This window comes from Ambystoma mexicanum, chromosome 10 (assembly GCF_040938575.1).
Source record: "Ambystoma mexicanum isolate Mex_15411 chromosome 10, UKY_AmexF1_1, whole genome shotgun sequence".
Lineage (NCBI taxonomy): Eukaryota > Metazoa > Chordata > Amphibia > Caudata > Ambystomatidae > Ambystoma > Ambystoma mexicanum.
This window is the reverse complement of record NC_090932.1, coordinates 1,495,389,569-1,495,414,845: the sequence shown is the minus strand read 5'-3', so window position 1 is coordinate 1,495,414,845 and position 25,277 is coordinate 1,495,389,569. Positions and strand designations below refer to the sequence as shown.

The 25,277-nt window shown below is 45.1% G+C and overlaps 1 protein-coding gene across 2 annotated transcripts in view; it reads right to left on the bottom strand.

Moving 5' to 3' along the window:
* Nucleotides 1-25,277, bottom strand: part of KNTC1 (kinetochore associated 1) — a 2,501,313-nt gene that overhangs the window by 1,086,520 nt on the left and 1,389,516 nt on the right. For both annotated transcript variants that reach the window (XM_069619627.1, XM_069619628.1), the window contains exons 42-43: nucleotides 23,228-23,356; nucleotides 618-734 (exon numbers count right to left, since the gene is read on the bottom strand). In XM_069619627.1, the coding sequence (XP_069475728.1) occupies nucleotides 618-734; nucleotides 23,228-23,356 (246 nt within the window). The remainder of the gene's footprint in view (nucleotides 1-617; nucleotides 735-23,227; nucleotides 23,357-25,277) is intronic.

Genomic DNA, 25,277 nt, shown 5'->3' with positions numbered 1-25,277 from the left:
TATTCAGCCAGTTCTTGGAGTCCAGGGTGCCTGGCAGGACATCCCATTTGAAAAACGCCTCTGCTGGCTGTTTGGCGGTCATATAGAAACTAAGACGCGTATTAACTTCTTGCTCTAGTCTGAGCACCTATTTCAATAAAGCAAATGCAAATTTTACACTATGAGAGCGACCAATTCGGGAGTATACTTTTTGCGGCCAAGCCGTACGTGGCAGTCTCCGCTGCTTATCTTTGGCTTGGGGTAAACCCCATATTGGAGGCAAAAAGTAGTCTTCTGTCTCTTGCCTGCTAAAAAAAGAGACTTGTTTGAGAATACAATATCTATGTCTGTGTGGATTAAATATATGTATGGGTGACCAGGAAGGTTCTTTTTATTATTTTTATTTAGTTTTTATATGCTATGTAATACACTGCAAACTGGTTTCCTTATTGTGTCTTTTCTCTTGGGTTTTTCTTTTAAATTGTATTGTAATAACTTTTCTTTTCTTAACATTGGCAGTGTAAAAAGTTGTTTTTCAATTGTATGAACTTAAAAAAGAAAAAAAAAAGAAACATTATTGGTATTCACACCAAGTAATACCATTTTAACACTAATAAGAAAACGTAGAAGTTACTCACTCCAAGTTTAGCAAGCTCAATTCCCCATTCAGCATCGTTAATTAGCTCTTCAAATTTAACAATCTCTTCTGCTTCATTGTAAAGGCTGGCAAGCTGCGCTCCAACAATGGCTACCGCCTGCAAAACATAGGCCAATTACCGTTAGAAATGTTATTTAAAAAAAAAAAAAAAGAAATGTGGTTTTCACCCAACAGGTTTTTTCCAGGTACATGACAAATGATTATGGGGTTAATATCATTTGGAAACATTGATATGATGCCACGAGTACACAGCAGTGTGGAAAACAACATGGAAACCAAGGCAACCCTCTATTAACACACAGATTTGTTAAGCGTTTGTCATTGAAATTAGCAGATGTAAAGTATGTTGGTAAAAGTACTTGCAGATGGAAAAATGACATACAGGTAATGTTCATTTTATGGATAATCCTCAAGCGCCAGCATTTCTCAGAACACTTCACCAGGAGGCAAAGTGTTGCTAGTGACCCTAATTTTAACGCTAGACTTCCTCAATTCCAGATAGGAGATTACTACTGCATAATTGGCCCAAACTATTCCCCATTTTCTCTGTTCATTTTTATCCCTATGCTCAGCAGCTGGGAAGCATTGCACAGGGATAATTTAGAGCAGCAACCAGCAGCAAAAAAAGCAATGAAAAAGAAACTCCTTGCATGCCGATTGGTAACACTCAATGCACAAGATGATCCTCTGTGACAGGGTTTGTTTAGTGACGGCAAGGCCTTTTCTAGACAAGGAAAGGGCTACAAACAACTGCTCTCATTTTCTAAACTCCGGCGAACGAGCGACATAGTAACTCAAGGCTCTTTTGGGATCAAGGCGGTGGAACTGCTCTTCCTTCTTCGAGGGATGCAGAGGAGGGTAAAAGACAGGTAAGTCAATAGACAGATGAAATTCTGAAACCACCTTAGGAAGGAATCCGGGCCAGACTTTAGACTTTTAACTTCAGGCATAGGGGTTTGCAGTACAAGGCTTGCAGTTCGTTAACCCTCCTGGCAGACGTGATCACGGCCAAAAAGGCAGTTTTAAGGGACAACGGTCGCAAAGTACATGAATGCATAGGCTCAAATGGAGCCGCCATAAAGAAGGCCAAAACCAGATTAAGATCCCAATCTGGGACAACAAAGGGGGGTGGCAGACACTTGTTGAGAAGGCACTTGAGGTACTTGGCCAAGACCGGAATGGTGAAAAATTAACCTTGATCTGGGGTTCTCTTGAACACAGAAAGGGCTACCAAATACCCTTTCACTGCGGCAACCTGAAGGTGGGACAAGAGATAGGGTCCTACTCACGCTACCTGCACCACGCCTCAAATCTTCTCCACTTGCATGCGTACAAAGATCTATTAGAGGGTCTGTGTGCAGCCAGCAATACCTCAATTACCTCCTCTGAGAGGTCCCAGTCATGATACCTCATCCTCTCAAGAGCCACGATTGTAGGTTTAGGGGTTACAGGGTTGAGTGGAGCAGCCAACCCTCCGACTGGGTTAGGAGATCCCAATGCCAAGGCAGCCTGTTTGGCGGTCAGATCCAGGAGATCAGAGTTCCATGTTCTCCTCGCCCAATCCGGGGCGATGGAGAACATGGTTGCTCAAAATCTCTTCAACCTCCTGAGAACCCAAGGTATGACGGGAATCAGGGGGGAAAGCTTAGTCGAGAGGGAAGGTCCAATCCACCATAAACACGTCCCCCAGTGTGCCGTTCACCGAGAATGCCATCGAGCAAAACTGTTTGCACTTCCTGTTGGACTCTGAGGCGTACAGATCCACTGTTGGGGTACCCCAGAGAGCGAAGACCTCCTCTAGGACTTCCTGGCACACTTCCCACTCGTGTGGGACCGTGCAATGCCTGCTCAGAGCATCCGCCGAGGTATTCTCTGTCCCTGCAGATACCGAGATTTGGTTCTCTCGCAACCAGAACCATAGCTGAATTACCTCTGTGCAAAGTGGGTGGGAGTGCACCCCACACTGCTTGTTGAGGTAGTGCATGGCCACCGTGTTGTCTGTCAGGACATGGAAGTGTTTCCCTCTGAGAGACGGGGCAAAGGCCCTCAGGGCTAAACTGATTCAGGGATGTGAGAAGCACCTCTGCCATTGACTGGCTTGTGAGGGCTGCGCCTACCTGTCATACGGCATGTAGCGGCTATAGCCTCTGCCCCTGGAGGCAAAGATGAAGGCAGGTTTGGCCGGCTGCGCCTCTAGGCCCAAATATTTAGCAGCCAATTTTGACCCCTTTAATTTCTCCAAGGATTCGACTGCTTTCTGCTCAAAAAGCATGTCGCCTTCAAAAGGTATTACCCTTGACCGAATTACAGTGGTCCTAATTGATATATATATATATATATATATATATATATAGGGTTGGTTTTGGTTTATAATACAAGGGGATTGGGTGGGGATTGTGGGGGGGTTTCCACCTGCATACATGTCCTAATTGGCCTTATAAATTCAGTCAATTGGCAATTCGGCCAATTGTGAAAAGGTCAATTGTGAAACAGTCAATTTGCATACAACCACCTTCAAAGGCATTTGCAGCAACCCGTTTTTTTGGGGAGAAGACAGAAGTTTTAAGATATGCTTGGCCTCTCATCACAACTGCCTAACCCATTGCCCTGCCAACACAGTCTGCTACGTCCAGGCCCGTTTGTAACAACTGTTTGGCTACCTCTTTCCCATCCTGCACGAGCTGTAAAAAGGCATCGCGCATGGCACCATCAGGGATGTACTCAGAAGCTTGTTCTACTACCTTCCATAAGCCAAACGAGTATTTGCTGAAACTACGTTAGTGGCTTTGAGCGCCATGCTACCATAAGTGAACACCTTTCTGGCCAAAGCTTCACATTTTTTTCCCCTCTCTGTCCGTAGGCAGGTTAGAGGTGGATGTCGCAGGTCTTTAGGAAACAGTGGCAGCCTGTATAACCAACCTGTCTGGGGAAAGATCGCCTCTTGCCAGCCTATACTTCCCTGAGAAATTAGCATTCAAGTAGCAATGAATGGTACAAGGGTGCTGTCATAAGGAGGTCTGCAATGTCTGGTTTGAAAGGCATATTGTGCTCCACTATGGGACTCTCATCCAAAATGTCGGTAAGATCATACCCCTGAAGAAGGGCAGTGGACGCCTTCAACCCCAGGGTGTCTACTACCCTGTTAATCAGCTCCCTGAACTTCACACTAGCATGGGTATAGGGCTTTTTTTGCTGCAACTCCAGGTCTGGAGAAGTATCCAGACCACTGGCATCATAAACCCTGAGCCAAAGCCAATAAATCGACCTGGTCCTCTAAATAGTCGACGCCGCTAGCTCCAGTGTAAACTGGGTCGACTGTGTCCTCAGGGTCTTGTTCCTCAACTCCAAAAATGGAATGCATGGAATCGAAGAAACCCAATCTCGACAGTGGCACAAAAGGTACCATCACCGACCGTCGGTGCTGAAGGCTTGAGGATCAGTTTCAAAGCCAAAGCTTTCGATGCCAAGGGGACTTTCGGGGCAGAGGGCCGCTCGGGTAACTGAGAGGCGTCGGGAGCCTCGGCCCTACAGCGACTTATTCCTGCCAGGAGTAAAACCTGAAGACACTTTTGACACCGACGATGTCAGAGTGGCTGGCTTGGGGTCGGGAGCACCAAGCGCTGCTTTAGCCGCCAAAGATTGCTGGTCAGGGGCTGGAGCTGCACCTACAGCCGCTTGCACCTTAAACATTTCTAAAATAGGAGGTTTTAAAACTCTCCCACTTTTCCCAAGTGGTCGACCCTGCTGAGGGCTTACCTCGATCTGACAAGCTGGACTTGTGTCGATGGCGCCACTTTTTCCTCGAGTTAAACGGCGAGGAATGGCTCTAGGAAAGTGACCGTTTTTTAGTCTTCTTATGATGTTGTTCTTTCCCATTGACGGAGGTGGGATCCGCAGTCTCTGCCTCCGAGGACCGGACGAGTGACTGCGTCTGAGACTTGGTGACAGGTTGGCACAAAGCAAGTTTCCCGGCCCTCTCACTCAGGGATTTTGGCTACAACTTTGGGCATGACGGGCAGGCCTCCTTGTTGTGACTAGCACCCAGACACCATAGAGAGACGTCATGGGGGTCGGTCATAGACATTTTGGCCTCGCAATCGCAGCATCGCTTGAAGCCCGAAACCCTGTGGTACGACACGATGTCAAGGTTTCCGAAGAAAAAAGCGTACAAAGTACACTAAGGACGTCGAGTAAACTCGAGTCGTGTTACCGATGCAGCTTGCAAGCGCAGGGAAAAAAGGAACCGAGTCATGGGGGTAGTGATGTGGTATTTACATGACGCCAGACGTCACGTCTGGAGCCGACGATCGAGAGCCAGACAACAAGGATCGACGGCCGAGTCGAGCTCCACTATGCCCCGTGTCGTAAAGTTTCTGAACAGCAGAGCTGGATGATGGACATCTATCAAGATGTGGAAACTGCAGGAGAAAAGCAATACACTGAAATACAATTTATTAGGCCCAGAGCAAACACAAGTGAATAATGGAACACACATGTAATATAACTACTTAAACACACACTATGTAAACTATATGTACAGTCACTTTTGGTCAATGCGTTAAAGTGCGGATCCCCGCCAAAACCTGTAAGGAGGAAAAGCAGACTAACTTTATCACATCATAAACTTCAGAGATGGATTACCCTAACTTTATAAATCCAGCCCTACGAAAATTCGAGCCTTGTGCTTAATGTCAGTTTTGCGCGTAAAATTGCTTGGTGCCTAAAGACACAAAAGTAGAAGTATTTAAGAGGATGGAAAAATTGGAGAGAGGATTCTGAAGTGTAGAAAACAGGTTCTGAGATTCAGAGGAGGATCTCCTACGGAGAACAAAGCCACTCCCAAATTTCAGATGGCATTAGGAAGCAGAGGCAGCCAAAGCAAGAACAAGGGATCCTTTGTGCATAAAAATGCAATGGATGAACTAGGGGCCAAAGGTAAGTGGTACGATTACTCACCCCCCTAGCTTACTCCAGGTCCAAACTTGGCATGTCTAGAGAAGGTAGCCAGGGCTACGAAATCCCACCCGTGGTTTAGCTTTAAAGTGGACAGGCACTGCAGGTGCAGATACGGGTCCAGTTTACAACAGGAGCTGGATCTCTCTTCTCGATTAGTGGACAAAAAGCACTGGTGCAGCTGGTCTCAGGACGCCTTAAGAAAAACTGGAAAGTCACCAGCAGCGACAACCACTGTCGCCCAGCGACACAGGGGCACCCAAGTCAAGCGGTTGGTTGACGCTTCTCTCTTGCGGCCCAAAGCAGCTGGAACAGGCAAAAAGATGCTTTGCATTCGAAACTAGGATTCCCCAAAGCTCGAGGCAAAACGTGATAAAATTACGCTCCTTCGCAGGTGCCAACGTTCAAGCTGGTCAGTCCACTGGAGGGCCCAGGGACACTTCTGAAAAAGCTTGTTTGCAGGGCAACAAGGAGACATCGAGAGTGATTGGTCCGACGACTCCAACGCATTGAGGCGCCTTTGCAGGCCCTCAGAGATCGAGCACAAAGCTGGGCTCCAACGGGATAACAGCAGGCTCAGAGTGCCAACCTTCTTCTGCGCGGTTCCGGACAGTCCTTGGATCTGCTTTGCTTTTCTGGATACTTGGCTCAGTGTATAGGTCATTTCGGACCCATTTGTGATCTGCGGGTCTGTATTCAGGACACCTCCTCATATCCACAAGTCCACTGAGTGCTCGCACCCAGCTGGCCAATGAGGAGATCTGCCTCACTCATGCACGCCAGCAGTGGTCCATCAGGAACCACTGTGGCTCTCATGTTCACTAGACATCCTGGGACCAGTAATGTGGATTGGGACCAGACAGTCCCAGCTCACTGTAAGGAACTCAGAACTCATGGTGGTAACAGTAAAGACAGACAAGTGATCACAGTTCAAGGGTGTTTATTGAAGTGTATAAATGACTGAGAAAAACGCCTAATCTAAACCTAAATCTAGGACGGGAGCGAGCTACGACTATCAAATAATAATAAGGCAGTCCTAATGGCGTCTTGTCAAATAAAAAGGGCCTATATAAAGAAAACCCTATTGCCAATCCTTACTGCTAATCTACAAAATAGTGTGTGAATGTTCACAAGGAAAGAAAGAAGTGTTCACAAAATGATAAGCAAGGATGGTATAGCTGGGGTCTCCCATACCCATGTTTTTAGCATGTAAGAAGGCAGGACTCCCGAGCACAGCACACTCCTGGGCTTTTCCAGCAAGAGATTACAGTTCCTGTCAACGATCTCAAGACCTTCTGGAGCCAGGTCTCTCGCCTCAAAAGGGCCAGATGGAAAACTAACAAAATGTTCCTCTGGTTATTTTTTACGTTGACCTCCCTCAGTCGGGTTCACTACGGCCTTTCATTCATAGTAACAATTTGTAACATTCTAGAGTCTCAATGTCTTTTTAAACAATCATTCACTGTGGACATGCCTCAGTCGGGTTCATCTTGTTGACACAATGTTCACAGGTGCATTATGGTTCACCCCGATTCATAGGCATCCCTCAGTCAGGTTCACGTTTGCCAAATACACAGTTTACTTTGCTTTATCACAATGTGGGACTCACTTCCCTTAGCTTTCTTCTTGACAACGTGTCTGAGACTTCCAATTGTACATGGGGCTTGACTCGACCCTTGTATGACCAGTCTGACACTTTACGCCAGACTCTCCTAGGTCCTCCTGGTATGTGTAGTTTCGACAAAGGAGACCAGCCAGAGTCCTTCGAGTGAGTGCCCACGCAGTTCTGGACCACTCTGCAGCTGGGTCCTTCACTGGGTTTTCATCAAAAGTTCAATCAACACACAAGTTCTTTGTTCATGGAATGTTGCCTTTTGCAACGTTGGGCACAACAACGTCCAGTTTACCATCAACTCCCTTCGGCTCATCGGCTGCGCTGACCTTGCTGAACGTTTTGTTAGTTTTCCATCTGGCCCTCTGAAGCAAGAGACTTGGTTCCAGAAGGTCCTGAGATCGTTGACAGGAAATGTAATCTCTTGCTGGAAAAGCTAAGGAGTGTGCTATGCTCGGGAGTCCTCCCTTCTCACATGCTAAAAACATGGGTACGGGAGTTTCCCTGTGCTTAAACAGATACAAGCTGTGTGGGTGGGGGGGACTGGAATCCACAATCACGGCAAATAACATCAGAAAAAAAATAAACAAATGCTTTAAGGCCAGCAAGCAATAAAAGTATAGCAAACACGAATCTAACCAGTAACTTTCTTTTGGAGGGTGAAATAAGGACAAATGCTCGGGACACCGGAACCCAAATTGACACCCTAAATCTCTCCCTGTCATCCCTGTGAGGGGATGAGCTCACACACTACAAACCAAACAAATCAAGAAAGGGAGGCTAATGGGAAATCCCTACCAGACACTACACTGTATACTCTACAATTCGTATTGATTTCTCTGCTAAATGTGTTTGAACTACGGAAGACAGAAATGCAATTAAACTCTGCCACCTTAATGGAATTGACCAAAGATGTGGGCAACTGTGAATCAACTTTAGTGGGACTAAGAACTGCAATTGATACAGATTTAGCTGAAGGAATCAAGCAAATAATGGAGAGGGCCAAAAGTCAGGAAATGGGCTACGGTGGACTCCTTCAGGTAGGTGAAAGGTCTTCTCCCCAAATTGTGGGAGCATAGAGTATTGAATCGACAAAGTGTAGACGACAGAGGGTGCAGAGTGCCCTACGGTGTTGAACAGAGTGTGATATTTTGGATGACACGCCTCTATCTGAATCCATTTTGTAGGAATTCAGAAGGCTAGCACAGGTAGATTATGAACTGGAGGAGAAGTGCATTAAAATTATGAGTGCGTCAACTATCATTTCGAATCCAATTTGTACTAAAGGAAGGGACAGAAGAAATACAAATATTCCTCTCCCCACTTTAATTTTTGAATCCAGCTCCAGTGAATCAAGATATAGAATTTGCTATTATCCTCCTGATGAACCACCAAATGTAGGTGGGAAAACACATGTTGAGGAATGAGGAATTACCTAAACTCACGAGGACTTACTCAAACATACAAAATGTCGCAAACTACGGATTCAATCATTTTATTAAATACTCCAAGGCATACCTGTTATAGAGGTAGAAAAAAAAGAGAAAAAGACCACATCAAAATAATAACAAGCGGCAAGAGCAAGTAAAGCCCAGAAGAGAACAAAAATCAAATAAATTACAAGGGGGGGGGGGGGACAAATAAAGAATTCTGATAAGACAGGTTTTCTAAATGCCTTGAACTTACCAAGGAGGACAACAGACAGACAAAAAGGGAGAAAAGAAGACCGTCACGAAAGAACGGGCAAAAAAAGGCTAGCTTGGAGAATCGGGCGGTGCTACGTCATGGCAGAAGAGACCGGTAGAGGCAGACAGAGGCCCAATGTATGGTAAAGGTGTCTATGGCATCTCAAACTGCGTCTCTGAGTGCTATAGATGCATTGGAGCCAATCTTTAAAAGGTGCAAAACATTTAGAAACCTGTCAAATATTACATCTGAAAGACAAGCGAAACGACATGGCGTAGGCAGTAACCCCTTGCAAAAACCAGCAAGCCAGGGTGGTAAAGTTACAGGTGGAACCCAATCTGAAAAGGCTGAGATAGAAAGAAGACTAGAGCTGATTTTTTTACAGGGGGAAAAAATGTGATGCCCCACAAATATCACCCAGAGCGACTAGTAGTATACAGGACAGGGTGGGTGTAACAGAGGCTCTGTAATGGAAATAAAGAGATGCGGGAACAACCTGAGGATGAGACACAAAACAATCTCCAGCAAGCTTTGGAAGAGGTGATAGGGAGCACAGAGATTCTCTCTGACAGATTGACAATGAAAATAAACAGATCTGTGTTTGATTTGCAACCTTCGCCATTCCAACAGTGTGGTTGCATCTATTTAAAAGAGGAAATAACTTTAGGTCAATAAATAGAACTATCCTTACTGTTATGAAGAAGATTCCTGATCTATACATGTTCTTGACGGACGAAATCGAATATGTGTGCTTTCCACAACAAAATTCTACCTATATTGTGGAGTTGGGGTTGAAATCCAAGGTGGGGCGGAAGCCTTAGTGGCTTCGGTGAAAGAATTGAAAGAGTGGGGTTTGGAAATTTCAAGACAGGAAATCAAATACGAACAATTCAAGAAAATTGGCGAAAGTAAGGTTGACAAGAACGGGTGTAGGAAGCAAGTGGGCCCTTCCCGGTCTCTGTCTGAAATAATAAATGCAGGGGGCCGGGACAGGGATGGTGTACCATCAGAGCCAAATATTAACATGTGGGAGAAATTACCGGAAATTATTGTTCAGGCCTTTGAGAAATTGAGGAGTAATGAAGTGTCACTTTAGGGAAAGATTATTGGAACGCCCTGAGTTGGAACACGCGGGGATCTGGTTCTTTCAAAGTTAAATCTGTGAGGGAGGAGATTTTCGGTAAACACAATTTGATTATGTTACAAGAGACCTGGCTCCTAAACAAAGTGAAACCAGATGGGTTTGAAACAGTGGAAAAAATGGCTACTAGGGGGAAGATGGGAAGACCACTAGGAGGCCTTATGACCTCAATTCGGGCTATGAGGGGTACTTCTTTAGAATGAATACCTACCTCAATGCCAGGCCTGTTGGACTCTCTACTTAAATTAAATGGAAAGGTAGCACTGTTGAAGCTAGCGATCATTAATATTTATTGGAACCCCGCGGATTCTAAACTAGTGGCTTTATTTGGAATAATTTTCAGAATTGTTGTCAATAATCAAGACTCTACATAAGGCAAGCATTTTGATAGCTGGTGACTTGAATTTGCAGTGCATTGAAATGAAGAGGCATGGGGAGGACAAAGTTGGTTAAAAAAAACCTTCATGCAATGGCCTTGAACTGGATGGTCTCCAGCCAGCCCTCTGACTGGGGATCTCTAAACAGCCATTAAACATGACTAGCAGTACCCTCGAGATAGATGGGGATGCAGATTCGTACTCATGCATCAAATAATCATGACAACTCAATAGTTTGGCAAAGGGCGTCTGTTTAATGACAAGTACATAAAACGGGGATACATAAAACGGGGAGTACAACTAACATCAGCAACCGCTCGATCTTTTCACTCTCTTTCAACTCCAACTTAATTTCAGAAAAAACACAGTATTTATAGCAAAAACTCGTCAGCACTGACATGCAATCTTAAAAACCTAACATGCAACGTGATTGGTTATAGGAAGGTAACTTTATCATAGGTATTATATCTGTATGTGGTAATGGGGAGAGGGGATTGGACAATGAATGTCAAGTGGGGCAACTAAGCCCTTCCTTCAAAATGGCCACTATGAACGTCACTAAAAATACGACGTCGCATTGGCACTACTCTCTATAGGACCCTAGATTACACGGTCCACTATGATTGGGTTGGCATCAACCACATTCATACTTTTCCACTTACGTCAAGCAGCATGCAGAACAACCAGCCAGGTGCAGGGAGTTAGTCTGCACCCCAGCTTCGTTCCCATTTTGTTACAATCAATCAACACCTCAGTGGTCATGTGTCAATTACTGCTTTGTAGTTTGGCTCGAGTCTGCTTCTTGGTCTGAGAATTTTTAGGGAGTATGGGCATGGAAGAGATCCATGCGTAGGTGTGAAAGTCTTAATCTTCCAGCCGGCCTTGTCATGTGATTAGGACACTTTGAAATCAGCCTCTTCATGTATTTACGTGTTTTTGATTTAATTCTGCCAGTCTTCTACCATCTGTGGCTTATCTTGACCTTTCTGAACAGGATACTCTGTTCTTGTCTCCTTAATTGTATCCACTGTTGGCCTTTCCAACCAGATACAACCTTGGCTTCTTGGCATAATTACCTTCAGCTGAGTTTCGCTCCATCTTAATTCTCGATTTGCTTGCTGCAACACTCTCCTCTTGAGACCTTTAGTAACCTTTATTCATTTCTGCTCATGTGCGTAGTGAAGTTACACTCATATATAAAGTGCTTTTGAGATATATATATATATGTTGGCGTTTGCTGCAATCTTTTTACTACTAAGTTTAAGCAAGCTTAACGATTTCTTTGCTTCTTGCAGTTTCTTGAATCTGTACACACTTAAACTGAATATCTTCATCGTGCATATGGCATATGTTTCTGCATCTTGACATCAACTTCATCACCTTAGGGTCAAGATGTCACTTATCCATGGTATTTTGTCTCTGTCAGTATTCTCAGGTCATTATATCTTCTATATATGCGTCAGTCCGCTTTCTTTTGACATCACCATTCGTCTTCCTTTATTATCTTCTTGGCTTCTTCGGGTATTCCATACTAACAACCGTCATTTTGTCTTGACTGTAGATATGATTTTCTCAAGGGGTACCTTACGGTCCATGTTTTCTTAGGTGTCAGTACTTCAATAGGTGGTTACTCTGATAGGCACTGGGCAAAGCCCAACCGCTGTTCTTTGCTGGTTTATTTGTTCATCATACGTCACATACTTTGCCGTGAAAATACGGGGAACTATGAACGGGGTGGCTGGAGTGTGGATGACACTTGGCACTTCCTCTTCAGCCTTAAATCGGGGGCTTCCTGGAAAGTTGGAGCCTGAAGGGGTTGAATGGATGTGTTGGAGGAGATATGCTGGCAGCCTTTACGTGGTCACGAGGCCCATCGAGTTCAATCTTGGATTATATATTTCTCACAGAGGACTGGTTTGCTTATTGTTCACATTTCCAGAGCCACGATTAGGGCACGAGTGACCACCACAGGCTGTCTGCAACTTTTAACCTGGGACAGATTGAAGTATCTCGAAGTAAGTGTATGTGACTGTTAGCAATGGAAGGAATTGAAGTTTGGACAGAATAGAAGAATCTTGAACTTGAAATCTGAAGTGGGCGGTGAAGGAGAAATCAGAAGTGGAATTGTTTAGACTGTCGTCCTTGTTTCATGAACTTCTTATGGGATATGAACCAACCCAGCTCAGGAAACAAGGGTATCTGTCAACAACATTGTCACTCGTTTGATGAATCAACACGGATGAGGAAGAGAGAACATAGGAAAGCTATTAGAAACCTTAAGATTAAGGCTAGTTCTCAGGGGAGGTATCGGAAGAGTTGAAAAATTGCCTATCAATTATAATAACTGGTCAAGGGCACAAAAATAACTATGCCAAAAAAGAGATGGGAAGAAGATGCTGAAACCTTTGGTGACCAAAAGCTATTCTAATTTCGAGAATCTGATTAGTAAAGCTAATTTCCATCAAGCACAGATACAAAGTAATGTAATTTCGGACATCACATGGTCAAACTATTTAGGATCCACCTATAAGTGCATGGGAGGGGGGAAAATCACTAAAGTTTTAATGACATATGGCAGTTGGATATAGAGTAGGAATATCTGAAAGATCTAATAAAAAAATCTTCTTCATCGCGTGCACCCGGACCAAACAGGTTAACTAATAGAATTCTGAAATCAAACGCAGAACTATGGGCAAATATCTTGAAAGCTCTCTTTATGGAAGTGTTACGAACAAGATCCGTCCCTACTTCCTGGAAAATGGCAATTATGTTGCCAGTCTACAAGAAGGGCAACCTGGCTGATCCGGCGAACTATCACCCGATCGCCCTACAAGACTTGGAGGGAAACATCTTTGCTGCTGTAGTACTAAAGAGCCCGGAGGAGTGGATCGTGAGAAACAATATTATATCAAAACTACAAACAGGATTCCAAAACGGACTGCCGACATCTTTGAATAGACTGATAATGTCGACAGTCCCCATTTGGGCAAGGAAAAAGATTGACTTATGTATGGGGCCTGGTTAGACCTGTCAAAAGCGTTTGACACAGTAAATAGAGAGAAACTGAGGGCGAAGCTTGCTTGCTGGAGAATACCAAAGCACCTATTGAGTATCCTGAAGCGTCTCCATGAAAATACAACAATGCGAATTAGATTAGAACTATCAAATGAAATACCTGTCGAAAGACTAAGACAGGGGTGCAGACTTTCCTGATGCCTTTTTAACCTATATTCAGCAGATTTGAATGGATTCCTTGCACAACATGCTTTAGCAAGCCCAAAGATCTGCGCTCAGCCAGTATACTGGATGGCGTACGCTGATGATATAGTCCTATACGCAGAGAACACTACAGCGCCTCCCAACAGCTTTCAGCGGGTATGCTGTGATTAACTATCTGCAAGTGAATCCGGACAAATCACACATTATATTTAAAAGTCCAGGCAGGATTTTGCCTGAACACAAATGGGAGCTCCTTAATCAGCCCAACCCTGTTACTAAAGAACTAATGTATCTGGGAATTAAGCTCCACCCTACTCAAACGCTACACCTTCTAGAGGCAGATTTAGATCTGCAACATATCCCACTGGTGGCCCAAATTAAAAAAAAGACATCATACCTGCTGCAAGTTCTCGATAAAGCCTTTGATAATATTCTACAAGGCAAAGGTTATTTCTTCTTTGCTATGTGGTTTGACTACTGTAACATGCTCACAGAAGGTTAATTGGTCTTTGTGAGGAGGTCAAATCTAGAAGTCAGTGTTAGGAATACCTTGGGGTTACCCGATTGCGGGTTTAAGATACAAACTGGGCTTGCAATCATTAAAAATGGTATTTGACTGGAACATCTTAACACTGTTCAGATATATACCATCATCTGGTGATTCCTTACATAGGGAAACGTGTTGAGATGGAACGGGGAAAGAATAAGGCATAGAGAAAATTAAGAGAATACATGGGTGGATTACTGCAGTAATGTGAGCGTTCTGAAGGGGAATTAGTGGAAAATCTTATGAGAGTGAAGTTGGCACCGGCACGCAATGATTGGATCAAAACAATCACACAAATGAGGGGTCTTAATGTATTTAAATCATTGACTAGTGTTGAAAAACATTGTGGCTACCTACCAAATTATCTAACATGCTTCCAAAGCTCTAGGCTGCAAATGGAGTTCCTTAGATTGCAAATTAATCTGGTGAAAACAGAGAAAATCCAGGCAAATTATGGAAAAGTACATCCAAAGAACCCCAAATGCAGCTTTTGCAACGAGAACACAGTACAATCATTGTTTCATCGACTGATGAGTGCAGGTGAACAAAGGACCACCGATTAAATCATTTTGGAGGGTTTTTGGATAATGAAGGAGGGTTACATACAGAAACTTTCTGGAAAAGACTTATAGCCAGGCACGAGAGACAGCTTTCTATTTAAATGCTTAAGGTCCTGCATAGTATAGGAGTTATTTCATTCTAAATATGTAATGAATGGGAGTGATATGACATTTTTATATGTATTTTATATCTTTTTATTGATGTAATATTTTCTTTTTGTGTTCTATTTTCTTCTTTGTGTAGTGTCATACATTTCACTATAACACAATTAAACAAAAAAGAAACTGTCCCACTCGAGGAGCCATTCGTTCTCGTCCCGAAAGAAGAAAAGGCGTCAATGTCATTGTCGGGACTCTGATTCGTCGATGGAAAAAGGTAAGCCGTCAGTGGGGCCTACTACCCACCACAAGTGGGAGGATTTTAAGACCTATATTCTTGAGATGTTTAAAAAGCAGGCTGCAGTCAGCACGGTTAACCTCCCCCCCACGCAACAGACCTTGGAGCCAAGAGTGGCGCTCAGCATTCCCGACCCCCCTCGTGCCCTCTGTTAAAACTTTTGACATCGAAGCAGTTCCAATGGCTCTTGGTGCCGGATCAGCCCCGTGCACCCAAAGATGTTGATGCTACGGCATCTCGTCACTGATCGATGACCACACTATCGGTGCCGCTAAAACAACCAATCACGCCAACGATTCTCGATTAGTCATTTACCCTGCCCTCGCGGTCCGGTCTGATTTTTGCGATACCATGTCTAGTTTCGCTGGTGCCGAACACGCGAGGTACCAAGGGGATGTCTACCCCATTTACATGGCCATGGGAGGTAGAGACTATTTTGAGGACCAAATCCAATTGTTAAAGCTGGAGGTCAAGGCCTTCATTAAACCAATGGTCTGGATACATCACCAGACCTGGATTCTCAACAAACCCAGCCCTACAATCATAATTTCTCAAAATTCAGAGCTTTGGTAGAAAGGGTATGTGACACATTAGGATTGCAATCCTCAGCAGTGCCAGTGCAGGGATACGACCTTGCAGATATTTTTGATGAATGTCCAGCGTTGGAGCGCAATATGTCTCCAAACCCTGCCATTGCTGACCCTCTAACCGCTCTGTGGCAGCATCCGTGCACTATTCCTGCGGTTAGCTCCACCATTTCTGGGAAATATAGGCCGGCTAGAGGAAACTTTTTTTTTCTCTCCTCTCACCCTTCCCCGGATGGGCTTGTTATGCAGGCTGCTACAGTCTCATCCAGACCAGCTTCCTCTACTTCCACTTTATCTCCCGATAGGGAAGCGAAAAAGGTTCATGCCTTGGCCAAAAAGACATTTACTACGGGCAGTATTGCCCTTAAGGCTACCAATGTGACATGCAGCTTTGCCAAGAATTCCATTTGTTCTTTGGACAGCAGTGTAGAATGTGGCGCAGTATGCCCCTGAGGGGGAAATGCACAAGGGCTTCCTGCAGCTGGTGGAGGAAAGAGGTGGCCAGGCAGTCCCTGCGAACGGGCCTGGACATCACCGACTGTGTGGGCTGTTCTATGGCGTCAGCAGTAACGCTGAGGAGGCAGGCCTACTTAAAAACCTCTGGCTTTTCAGCTAATGTCGATGTTAAATTGCTGGAAATGCCCTTCAAGGACGATTTCCTGTTCGGTCAAAAGGCTGACGATTCCTTTGAGAAATATAAGGAATCTAAAATTGCTGCTTGATCTTTAGGCCTAGCTGCGCAGCCGGCCAATCCTGCTTTGATCTTCACCTCTAGGGTAAGGGACTATAGGCGCTAAATTCCTTATAGGGATTCTAAATGCCAACAAGCAGCGGCAGGGGCGACCCAGCCTCCTAAGCAGCTTTGATTCCCCCCCTGGCTCAAGTGGCAATGAAATCCCTCTGATGCCTGGACTCTACAGCTCGTTCGGTGGGGTAAGTGTCTGCCATTCATAAGAAAACCACCAGACAGACTCCCACCACCTCTGATCCAACTGTGACAGGAGCTCCAGGAAGAACTGTGAGCCCTGTTGTACCTCCCGAACAAAGAGGATCGGGTTGGCAATTTCTGGTACCCAACAAGGGAGGAGGTCTCCCTCCCCTTTCTGGACCTCCGGGCCCTGAACAAGTTCCTGAGGAAAGAAATTCAGGATGGTGACGTTGACTGGTTAGTGTCAATAGATCTACAGAACGCTTATTTCCATGTGCTGATTCATCGAAAGCACAAGAAGTTTCTATGGTTCGATTCACCATAGGAGACGAGCACCATCAGTTCAAGGTGCTTCCCTTTGTTCTGACCACCGCCCCAAAGGTCTTCGCCAAGCTCATGGTGGTAGTCGCAGCTCCCCTCAGGAGATCCAGGGTCCACGTAGTTCTGTACCTGGATAACTGGCTGATCTCGGGGTAGTCCGTTGTGCAGGTCCGATCTCACCTAGAGAACACCTGCTTGGTGCTGCACACGCGGAGCTTCTCCCTGAATTTGAAGAAGTCCCAAATGACACCAGTCCAAAGGCTTCAGTTCATCGGGCAGTTCTAGATGCCCGGGTGGGGGAAGGCCTTCCCTCCCAAAGAGTCATCAGCTTGGCACAGATGGTAGACCTGTTCCAGAACCATGCCACTCTGCCAGCGGCTTCCTTCCTCCGCCTCTTATGTCACATGGCCTACGGTAGTTTTTATTGCCCGAGGCCAGGCTATGCATGATCAAGTCGAAGTCCACTACGTCCCCTGCCAAAAATTGTTCTGAAAGAAGCGAAGCTGGATGGAATATCTATCAGATGAGGAATCTGCAGGAGAAAAGCAATCCACTGAAACAAAGTTTTAGGCTGACTGTCTGAAGGACAAGTCAGTTTCTCCATAACGATGAGCGAAAGTGCAGTCCAGCTGTAGGCTGCGCTCCAATGGCAACAGTCAGGACAGGAGGCTGCAACAAAAGCAAGTTTTGGGGATCCACAGATATAGAGGTAAATTACCAGTAAGTGAAATGTTCTACAACACGTTGGGTTAGAGGATTTGAAAATCTCAAGTTTCTATTGGTGTGATGCTGGAAATGCCTTACGGACGGACAGTGCATCCAAGTCCTTGTCCTGCCAATTCTCTGTGTGGGTTTTCCTGATGTTTTCTGCCACTGAGGCCTAGCCTAGACCTCTGGGAGAACAGCTCTTCATTTTATCCTTAGGTGAGCAACACCCATGGGATACACCCTTATGAGGGTACACCCTTGCACACCTATGTGTCTTTTTGAGTAACTTTGTGTTGCCCACAGAGCAAGGTATTGGCTGGGGGCAGCTACATGCTGACTTGGCAGTGGGTCTGAGTGTCCTTAATGTTTGGGTCACCCAGTTCCTGCCATAGGAATCAATGGATTCCTGATAGAAGGCAAGATGGCCCCTGTGGACTTCTACTGTCGGAGAAATCAGAGAACACAGCGATGAGTAAAACTGCTGCACTTCGGAAAGACGTGGGTTCCATTTTCCGTCTTGGTATCACATCCTACTGTCTCCTTCTTTCAAAAGGGGTCCATCCTCGGAGGAAATAGTCTAGTGAAACCGAGAGACTCTGCCACTTTGCCTGTCAAGGCACCAAAGTTACTGTGACGAGGAAGAGCATCTTCTAGCCTCAGGATCACAAGGGGTCCTAGAATTGTCTTGGATCCTCTTCTCCTGTGGCCTCTAAGGTACTTAGGGGTGGTAGAACCTCTTAAAACAAAGCACATGGTTATTGAACTTCATTGGACTGGGCTGTAAAAGACAACATATGTTACTGCCTAACATTTCCATTACAGGTTGCCCAGGTGGGGAGGGGGGGGGGGATCCTCACTCAGAATTGCTAGTCTAAAGAAAGCATTCTGCCACTGTTCATACCCAACCTGCCTTTCATTCCTATTCTATGCTTCTATGCTGATACAACTCACTTAAGAATTCACCTGCCATTTAAAACTGTCTGCAGTTAAAACTGAATTTAAGTATTGTGTGGCACCACATAGAATTTATATATCTGCCATTCTTTGAAGTACAGTATATATATATATATATATATATATATATATATATATATATATATATATATATATATATATATATATATACATACATACATATATATATATATATATATATATATATAATATATATATATTAGAGGTAACACCCTTATCTTATATAAAGAAGCTGTGTTATCACCCAACAGTGTATGGACATTCCTTTGTGGGGGCAACACTGTACTTACGACAGCCTGCATCACCTCCTAAAAGCTAAAGCCTGCCTGTGCGCCACATTTTACCAAATTGAAAGCCTTGCTGGGTTGTTCTGTGCCTTTACCCTACCACAAGTACAGATACCCCCTCCAGTCTTTACACTTGGGAACTGAGAAGTAGAAAGCTATTAACCAAGCCAGAAAGCAGACCAAAATCCCCAATGTCCACATTCATTATTGGGTCAAGGTCTTTCATTGGCCGGGCCCGGGGAGAGTTGAGGAATAGTGGCGATTAGCACTTCATTCATTAGTAACATAAGATAGGTCAGCAGAGTTGTGCTGAACAGTTTCTTTAAATATTGCACAGCCTGACTACACACTTCAAAACTAAGTGTAAAGCTGAAATGGGTGAGGGAGAAAATGTGTCCAGTGGGAGTTAGGTGTGTAATTCAAACTATGTTTAGACTTGCATGACGTTACAAATGGCTTGCCAGTATTCAAACAAGCTCTGTGGGTTTAAATGTCACATGAGGTTCAGGTCAAGTTCCCACTTGTACAGTGAACACCAACTTACTTGTAGTCAAGTTGGCATCATTACTGTGGTTTTAACAAATTCTAACAAAAGATTCATCCAGCAAAAAAAGAGTCAGACGCCTGCTCAACAGAAATCGGAGACTGGACAAGTCTACTCACTAAAGAACACTCAAACTGATTCAGCATGTGTTAGTCAGTAATTATATTTGAATAATCCTCAGTCTCATTACCATGGATAGACAAAAGCAGCAAGTTATAGGTTAGCGATATAGCCCCCAACTGTCACGGTCCTCGCCCAAAACCCCCTCTGGCAAACCCATTGGCCAGGTGGAGTCAGGACTCGGGCCTCTAGAGCCTGGCATCCTCTTCAAAAGCCCTCATGGGGCCAGTCCTGGCGCCTATGGCGCCAGTCTCATACACCATGAAAAACAATGTGCTTGGGAACTACTTTATTGTATTGTCAGCCAACATGGAGGCATCCACATAGCTTAGTTCTTAAGAACCAAGCTATGCGGTCTAGTGTTTTGGGTGTGGTAGCCTAAGGACTACTTTACCTGGACTATTTTGTTGGGGCTATTTAAACCACACCCGAGCAAGACAACACGCTTCGCATTACTTTGCAGCTTGCAACGTGACGCTCACCGTGTCTAGCTATTCCCTCGAACCTCGGAAGAAGCAGAACCTGCAAAAAGACAAAAGGAACATCATTAGCAGCAGCATCTTACCTGCAGTCTTCATCTTTAAACACTCGCAGCTATTGAGAACAGCTTCCTCGAATCTGCACGCCTCCCGGACAGAACGACCTGAAACAGGAAGATGGAGGCAACATTAAAGAAAGCAGTAGAGACATTTACAAATTACGAACTGCTCAAAAGGCTTACCCTTGTTTGTTGCCTCTCGGCTGGCACCACTCCAGACATTCCACTCGTGCTGAAGAATAACGCGACCTACAAGGAAGGAAAACACAGGTTAGCAAAGACAAGACTTCACAGCGCTGTGCATAGCGCTTACTTACCGCATCATAGCGCTCTTAATGTGCCATCATTTACAAGCGGGGCTCAACCAAGCCAGTTCGCCGCGCTGAAGCTCTGCATACCTAAGGGAGAAAAAATACATTTTAAACAAAGAACGGCATGCAGGATAGCAACAAAACTAAAGAACAGCAATAACACCTACCTGAACAATATCAAACGGGCCGGCGTCAGTGAAGTAACTGGACCGCACTCGCCAATGAAAGACAACGCGCCCCTGCAAAGATGGCAGTACAGAGAGCACGCCTAATTTTACCACAAGGTGAGTAGAGGGCGCCAGGGGGACTGAAATCATACAGGGTTGGAGGGAGGATACTTACCCACGTCGGTCAGTCTTGAACACAGTCCTCCTGTATTTTCAGGCAGAACCTTCCCCGCGGACCACATCAGGGCAAAGCTGAGACGCATACCAGCGAGTAACCCGGCTGGGTGGCGTCCCTGTGGATACCAGGTGAGCGTAACACCGACTTAATATATGGCTGAGGGTCAGAGTCTTTGTTAAGATGGATTTCTAAACTCTGACCTGGTGGGCAGATGTTTAGGAGGGCACTCGAGTTTAGTGGAATATGGGAACCTTCTGGACAAACCAGGCCAATCTACGGTAACTTGGTAGTCGGTCAAGACCAAGTCTCAGGAGAGGCGAGAGTGATCGGAAGCTCACAATGACCACACACAGTAACACTCCAAAGATCACTCTTAGACAGATGTATCAAAACAAAATTATAGGCCTTATAATCAAAACACAAGTAAACCAGTTATGAACAAACAATACCACACATGTTCATATACTATCTATCTAACATATATGCAATGATGCGATTAGCCTAAGGTTGATGATGGGGGAGAAAATAGCCAAAACCTGCAGCAGCAAAGGGGTTAAATCAACTTAGATATCAGTTTAGGCATTCCTCCATCAACAATCCCTAACTTAAGTAGTCCAGCCCTAAGAGGAGAGGAGCCTAGAGCTCAAAGTACAGTTGTGCATTAACACGTGGTCGTGCATAAACAAAAAATCAAGTCTCAGCAGCTGCGGTATGGGACGACCGTCCGTGACGGGACGTTTGCTTTTTCTCAGCCCTTGAAGGAAGGTTTGTTCTGGTGCAGCTCATCTCAGGACACAGTAGGCAAAAACCGCAGCCACTTTCAGCGATGGACACCACAGCAGGGTGACGCAGGGACCGCAAATGCTCGCAGCATGGCATACTCTGGTAAATTGTGATCCAGAGGAGCTAGGACAACGGGTTTCGGCGGGAGAGGGCCCAGGACCACACACTAGCGATTCCCAGAGTCTCAACTCGGGGTGGCGGCGTTCCTGTGAGATACCCTGGGTTCGAGCGGGTCAGTTCACGGAATGGCCCAGGAGCACTTCCGAAGAGGCACTTTGCAGGGCAAAGTAGGAGAAGCCGAGAGTAGTAACCACCACTACTCCAAAGGGGCGAAGTGCCCTTGCAGGCCTTCTTGGTTTGATAAAGAAATATGAATCCGACTGAACAGCAGGGTCAGGGTGCCAAACCTTCCAAGCACGCCACAGCCAGTTCCTCGAGTCTGCTTTCTTCTTAAGGGTACTGGGCTTCTTATGAGGTTCGGTGTGAACCTCAGTAGATCGACCTGGAATGGATGCAGAGCCCCTTCTCTTATCCAAGATTCGGTTTGCGCTCAAATCTCAGATAGCCAATGGAAGATCTGTTGTCTTGCATGCATGCCAGAAGTGGGCCAATCGCGGTCCACGGTGGTTCCAGTCATTCATGGCAACCAGACATATTGGCACCAGTAGTGTGGATTGGGTGCAGACAGTCCGAAAGCTCTTCCTGGACACTAGCACACGTGACATGCAGGACCGCGTAAAAGTTGCGGTTTTCGCAGGAGGCTGCATGCCCAAACAAGGAATACCCGGGTCTCTCGACCTGGGGGAAGGCAAAGGGACAAAATGGCCAAAAGACATCACAAAAAACTTTGCGGCAGGCCATTTTCAGTACTGGGCACAGTCTTGGGCCAAACGTGGTATGGTCCATAAAAATCAAGGGATCGTATGAGATTTGTGTCATTGGTTGCAAAACAAAAGGGAGAAATGCATAAAAATATATAAAACTCATGTATGCCAGTCCAGAGATTCAGACAAGGACTTCAAGACGCTCACAGAAATTACCATACCCCAAACAGTGCGTTATTAATCAAACAATATCTTATGCAGCAAACGGCTTCCTAACTAAACCACAATTCCCTCATGAAACTACATTCACCCGTCACATACTACACCACAACCCTATATGTAACAGCCAGTTCCGAATGAAACCATACTTTCACATTAAACCTAACCCTACATCAATTCACTGCTCATGCACAAAAATATAGCTGCCCATTAAATCAAATCTCACATGAACAATTATCCCAAAAGCAAGACACTGCAGCATTAAAACAAACCTTTATTAAGGGCTCTGCAATCTTTGACTTCCTGGATGTTGTAGACAACAACTTCCAAAATGTCTAAACAGCATAGCAAGTGGTGTGGAATCAAGGGAGTACAGGCCCAAAATATCAGGTTGCAGACCCATGCCCTATAGCAAGCCATACCTCACCTAACGACATGCAGATGGAATTAATAAAATCTCTAGCACAAAGAAACCAATTACACACTAAAACACTGCAACATATCAAAATAAACTACTCGCACAACATCACACTGACTTGCTAAACAGCCATAAATGCCTGTAACAGAGCTGTTGCCTTTGGAGGGAAAAGTTATTTCCTTACACATACCAGAATTTTGTTATAATTGTGCCATGTGTTGTTGATGACTTCCCACAGCTTTTCAAAAACATCTTTCCTTGAAAGGAGAGTGCAGTACCCCAACGCCAGATCTCGATCAATCACCCGACAGTTAAACACCTATTGGAAATACAAAAATGTAATGTGATTTACAGTCTGGTTAAAAAACCACAGGTGGGGCATCTTTACAATAAGTATGCTGGATTTTCTAGGCTTCAAACACACAATGAAATGTTACCAAAAGGAGAAATTACTTGCCGGAAATGTTCTGTCTATGTATTCTTCTCCTGCAGATCGCTCATAATAATAATAATAATAATAATTTGGCATTTATATAGCGCTACGAACCCTCAGGCATCTGAGCGCTGCTTATTATTACCCATGGTGTGTGGTGCTCATTTATCGACCTCGGAAGGATGAAACGCTGAGTTTGGCGCTGCCGGGATTCGAACCTGCATTCGAAGGCTCTGCACTGATGTCAAAGCGAGTGCTCTACTCGCTGTGCCACTTGACCGGCTAATCAGATATCCTTCCAGCGTGAGCTGCTCAGAAACATTTTCGACAGTGTGCGCAATGAGAGTCCGCATTGACCTTAGATTCCTCTTGACCGTGCCACTCCTCGACTACCGACGTGATGCCAGCCATATAGATTTACAACGTCACTGCGCCCCCATTGTTTAGCTTCCACCATCAGCCCACCCTCTGCCCTACCCAGAGCTCAGCAGCCACGGAGGAAGAATCCATAGGATTCCACTTAGAGACAGCCAAAACAATAATTTTTGGGAGTATGTTCGAGTACCTAGACAACTTTCATAACAGAGCAGGATGGGAGTGTGATAGGGAACCGGCAGGGGAAGTATGCATAGAAGGAGAAATTGCTTACTGTAATGTTCTCTCTGTGAATTCTTCTCCTGCAGATTCCTCGACTTATCGATATTCCATGCAGCTCTGCTGCTGTGGAAATGTTTCTACAGGGGGCGTAGTGGACCTCGACTCGGCCGCCAATCGTTCATCGGTCTTGCTCGCCATCTGTTCGTCGGCTCCAGGCGTGACTTCAGGCATCATATATATATATACTTCGTCACTACGCCCCACACCCCAGTTTCACCCTTTTTTCCTGAGCACATAACACTGCATCGGAAAACAGAGATAACAACGGGCTAATAAGCCCTAAAAAATGAAATAACCATAAACCTCAGAAGGAGGAAGAATTTGCAATAGACACTAATAAGTAGAGTCAGAAAAAAAATTATCTTTTTAAATGTTTAAACATGTGACAGAAAGGACAGAAAACAGTCACTGAGGACCAACAGCAACTCAACGTTAAAGAGGAGATGCGCACCAACCACCGACTTTCTGAGCAGTTATGGATGGGAGGGGAGATGAGAAATCTGCGAGTCCATAAGAAGAACATTAAGGCAAGTAATCTCTCCTTCAATGGATTGTCTTTCTCCCGCAGATTCCTCATCTGATGGACTCTCAAAGCAGTAGATGAAGAAGGTGGGCAGAAAGATATACCAAGAAATTTTTCAGCACTGCCCTGCCAAAATGCGCATCAGCTGTATGAGCCACATCTAGACTGTAGTGCTTAGCAAAGGTATGAAGAGATGACCATGTCGCTTACAGGGACTCCCCTCTGTAAAGCTGTTGACACTGAGAATCCCCTAATCGAATGAGCCCTGATGCCTGCCGGTAATAATTTCCGGTGGACTGGTAGCATTCCACTATACAGAACATTATCCAGCAAAAAAGCCACGAATAGCTACTCAGCTATTCTGAACTCGGACGTCCTTGCAATGTAATAGCTTAGCGCCCTTTTGGGATCTAGACGATGAAATCGCTCCTCCTTCTTAGAAGGATGCGTAAGAGGATAGAAGACCAGAAGGTCGATTGATTGCGATAGGTATATCTCAGAGACAACTTTGGGAAGGAAGCCAGGCCTTACCCTGAATAAGACTTTCACCCGAAAAAATAAATAAATAAATTGCAGGAAGGCCGGTTTACAGCATAAGGCCTGCAGCTCACTCACCTGCCTTGCGGA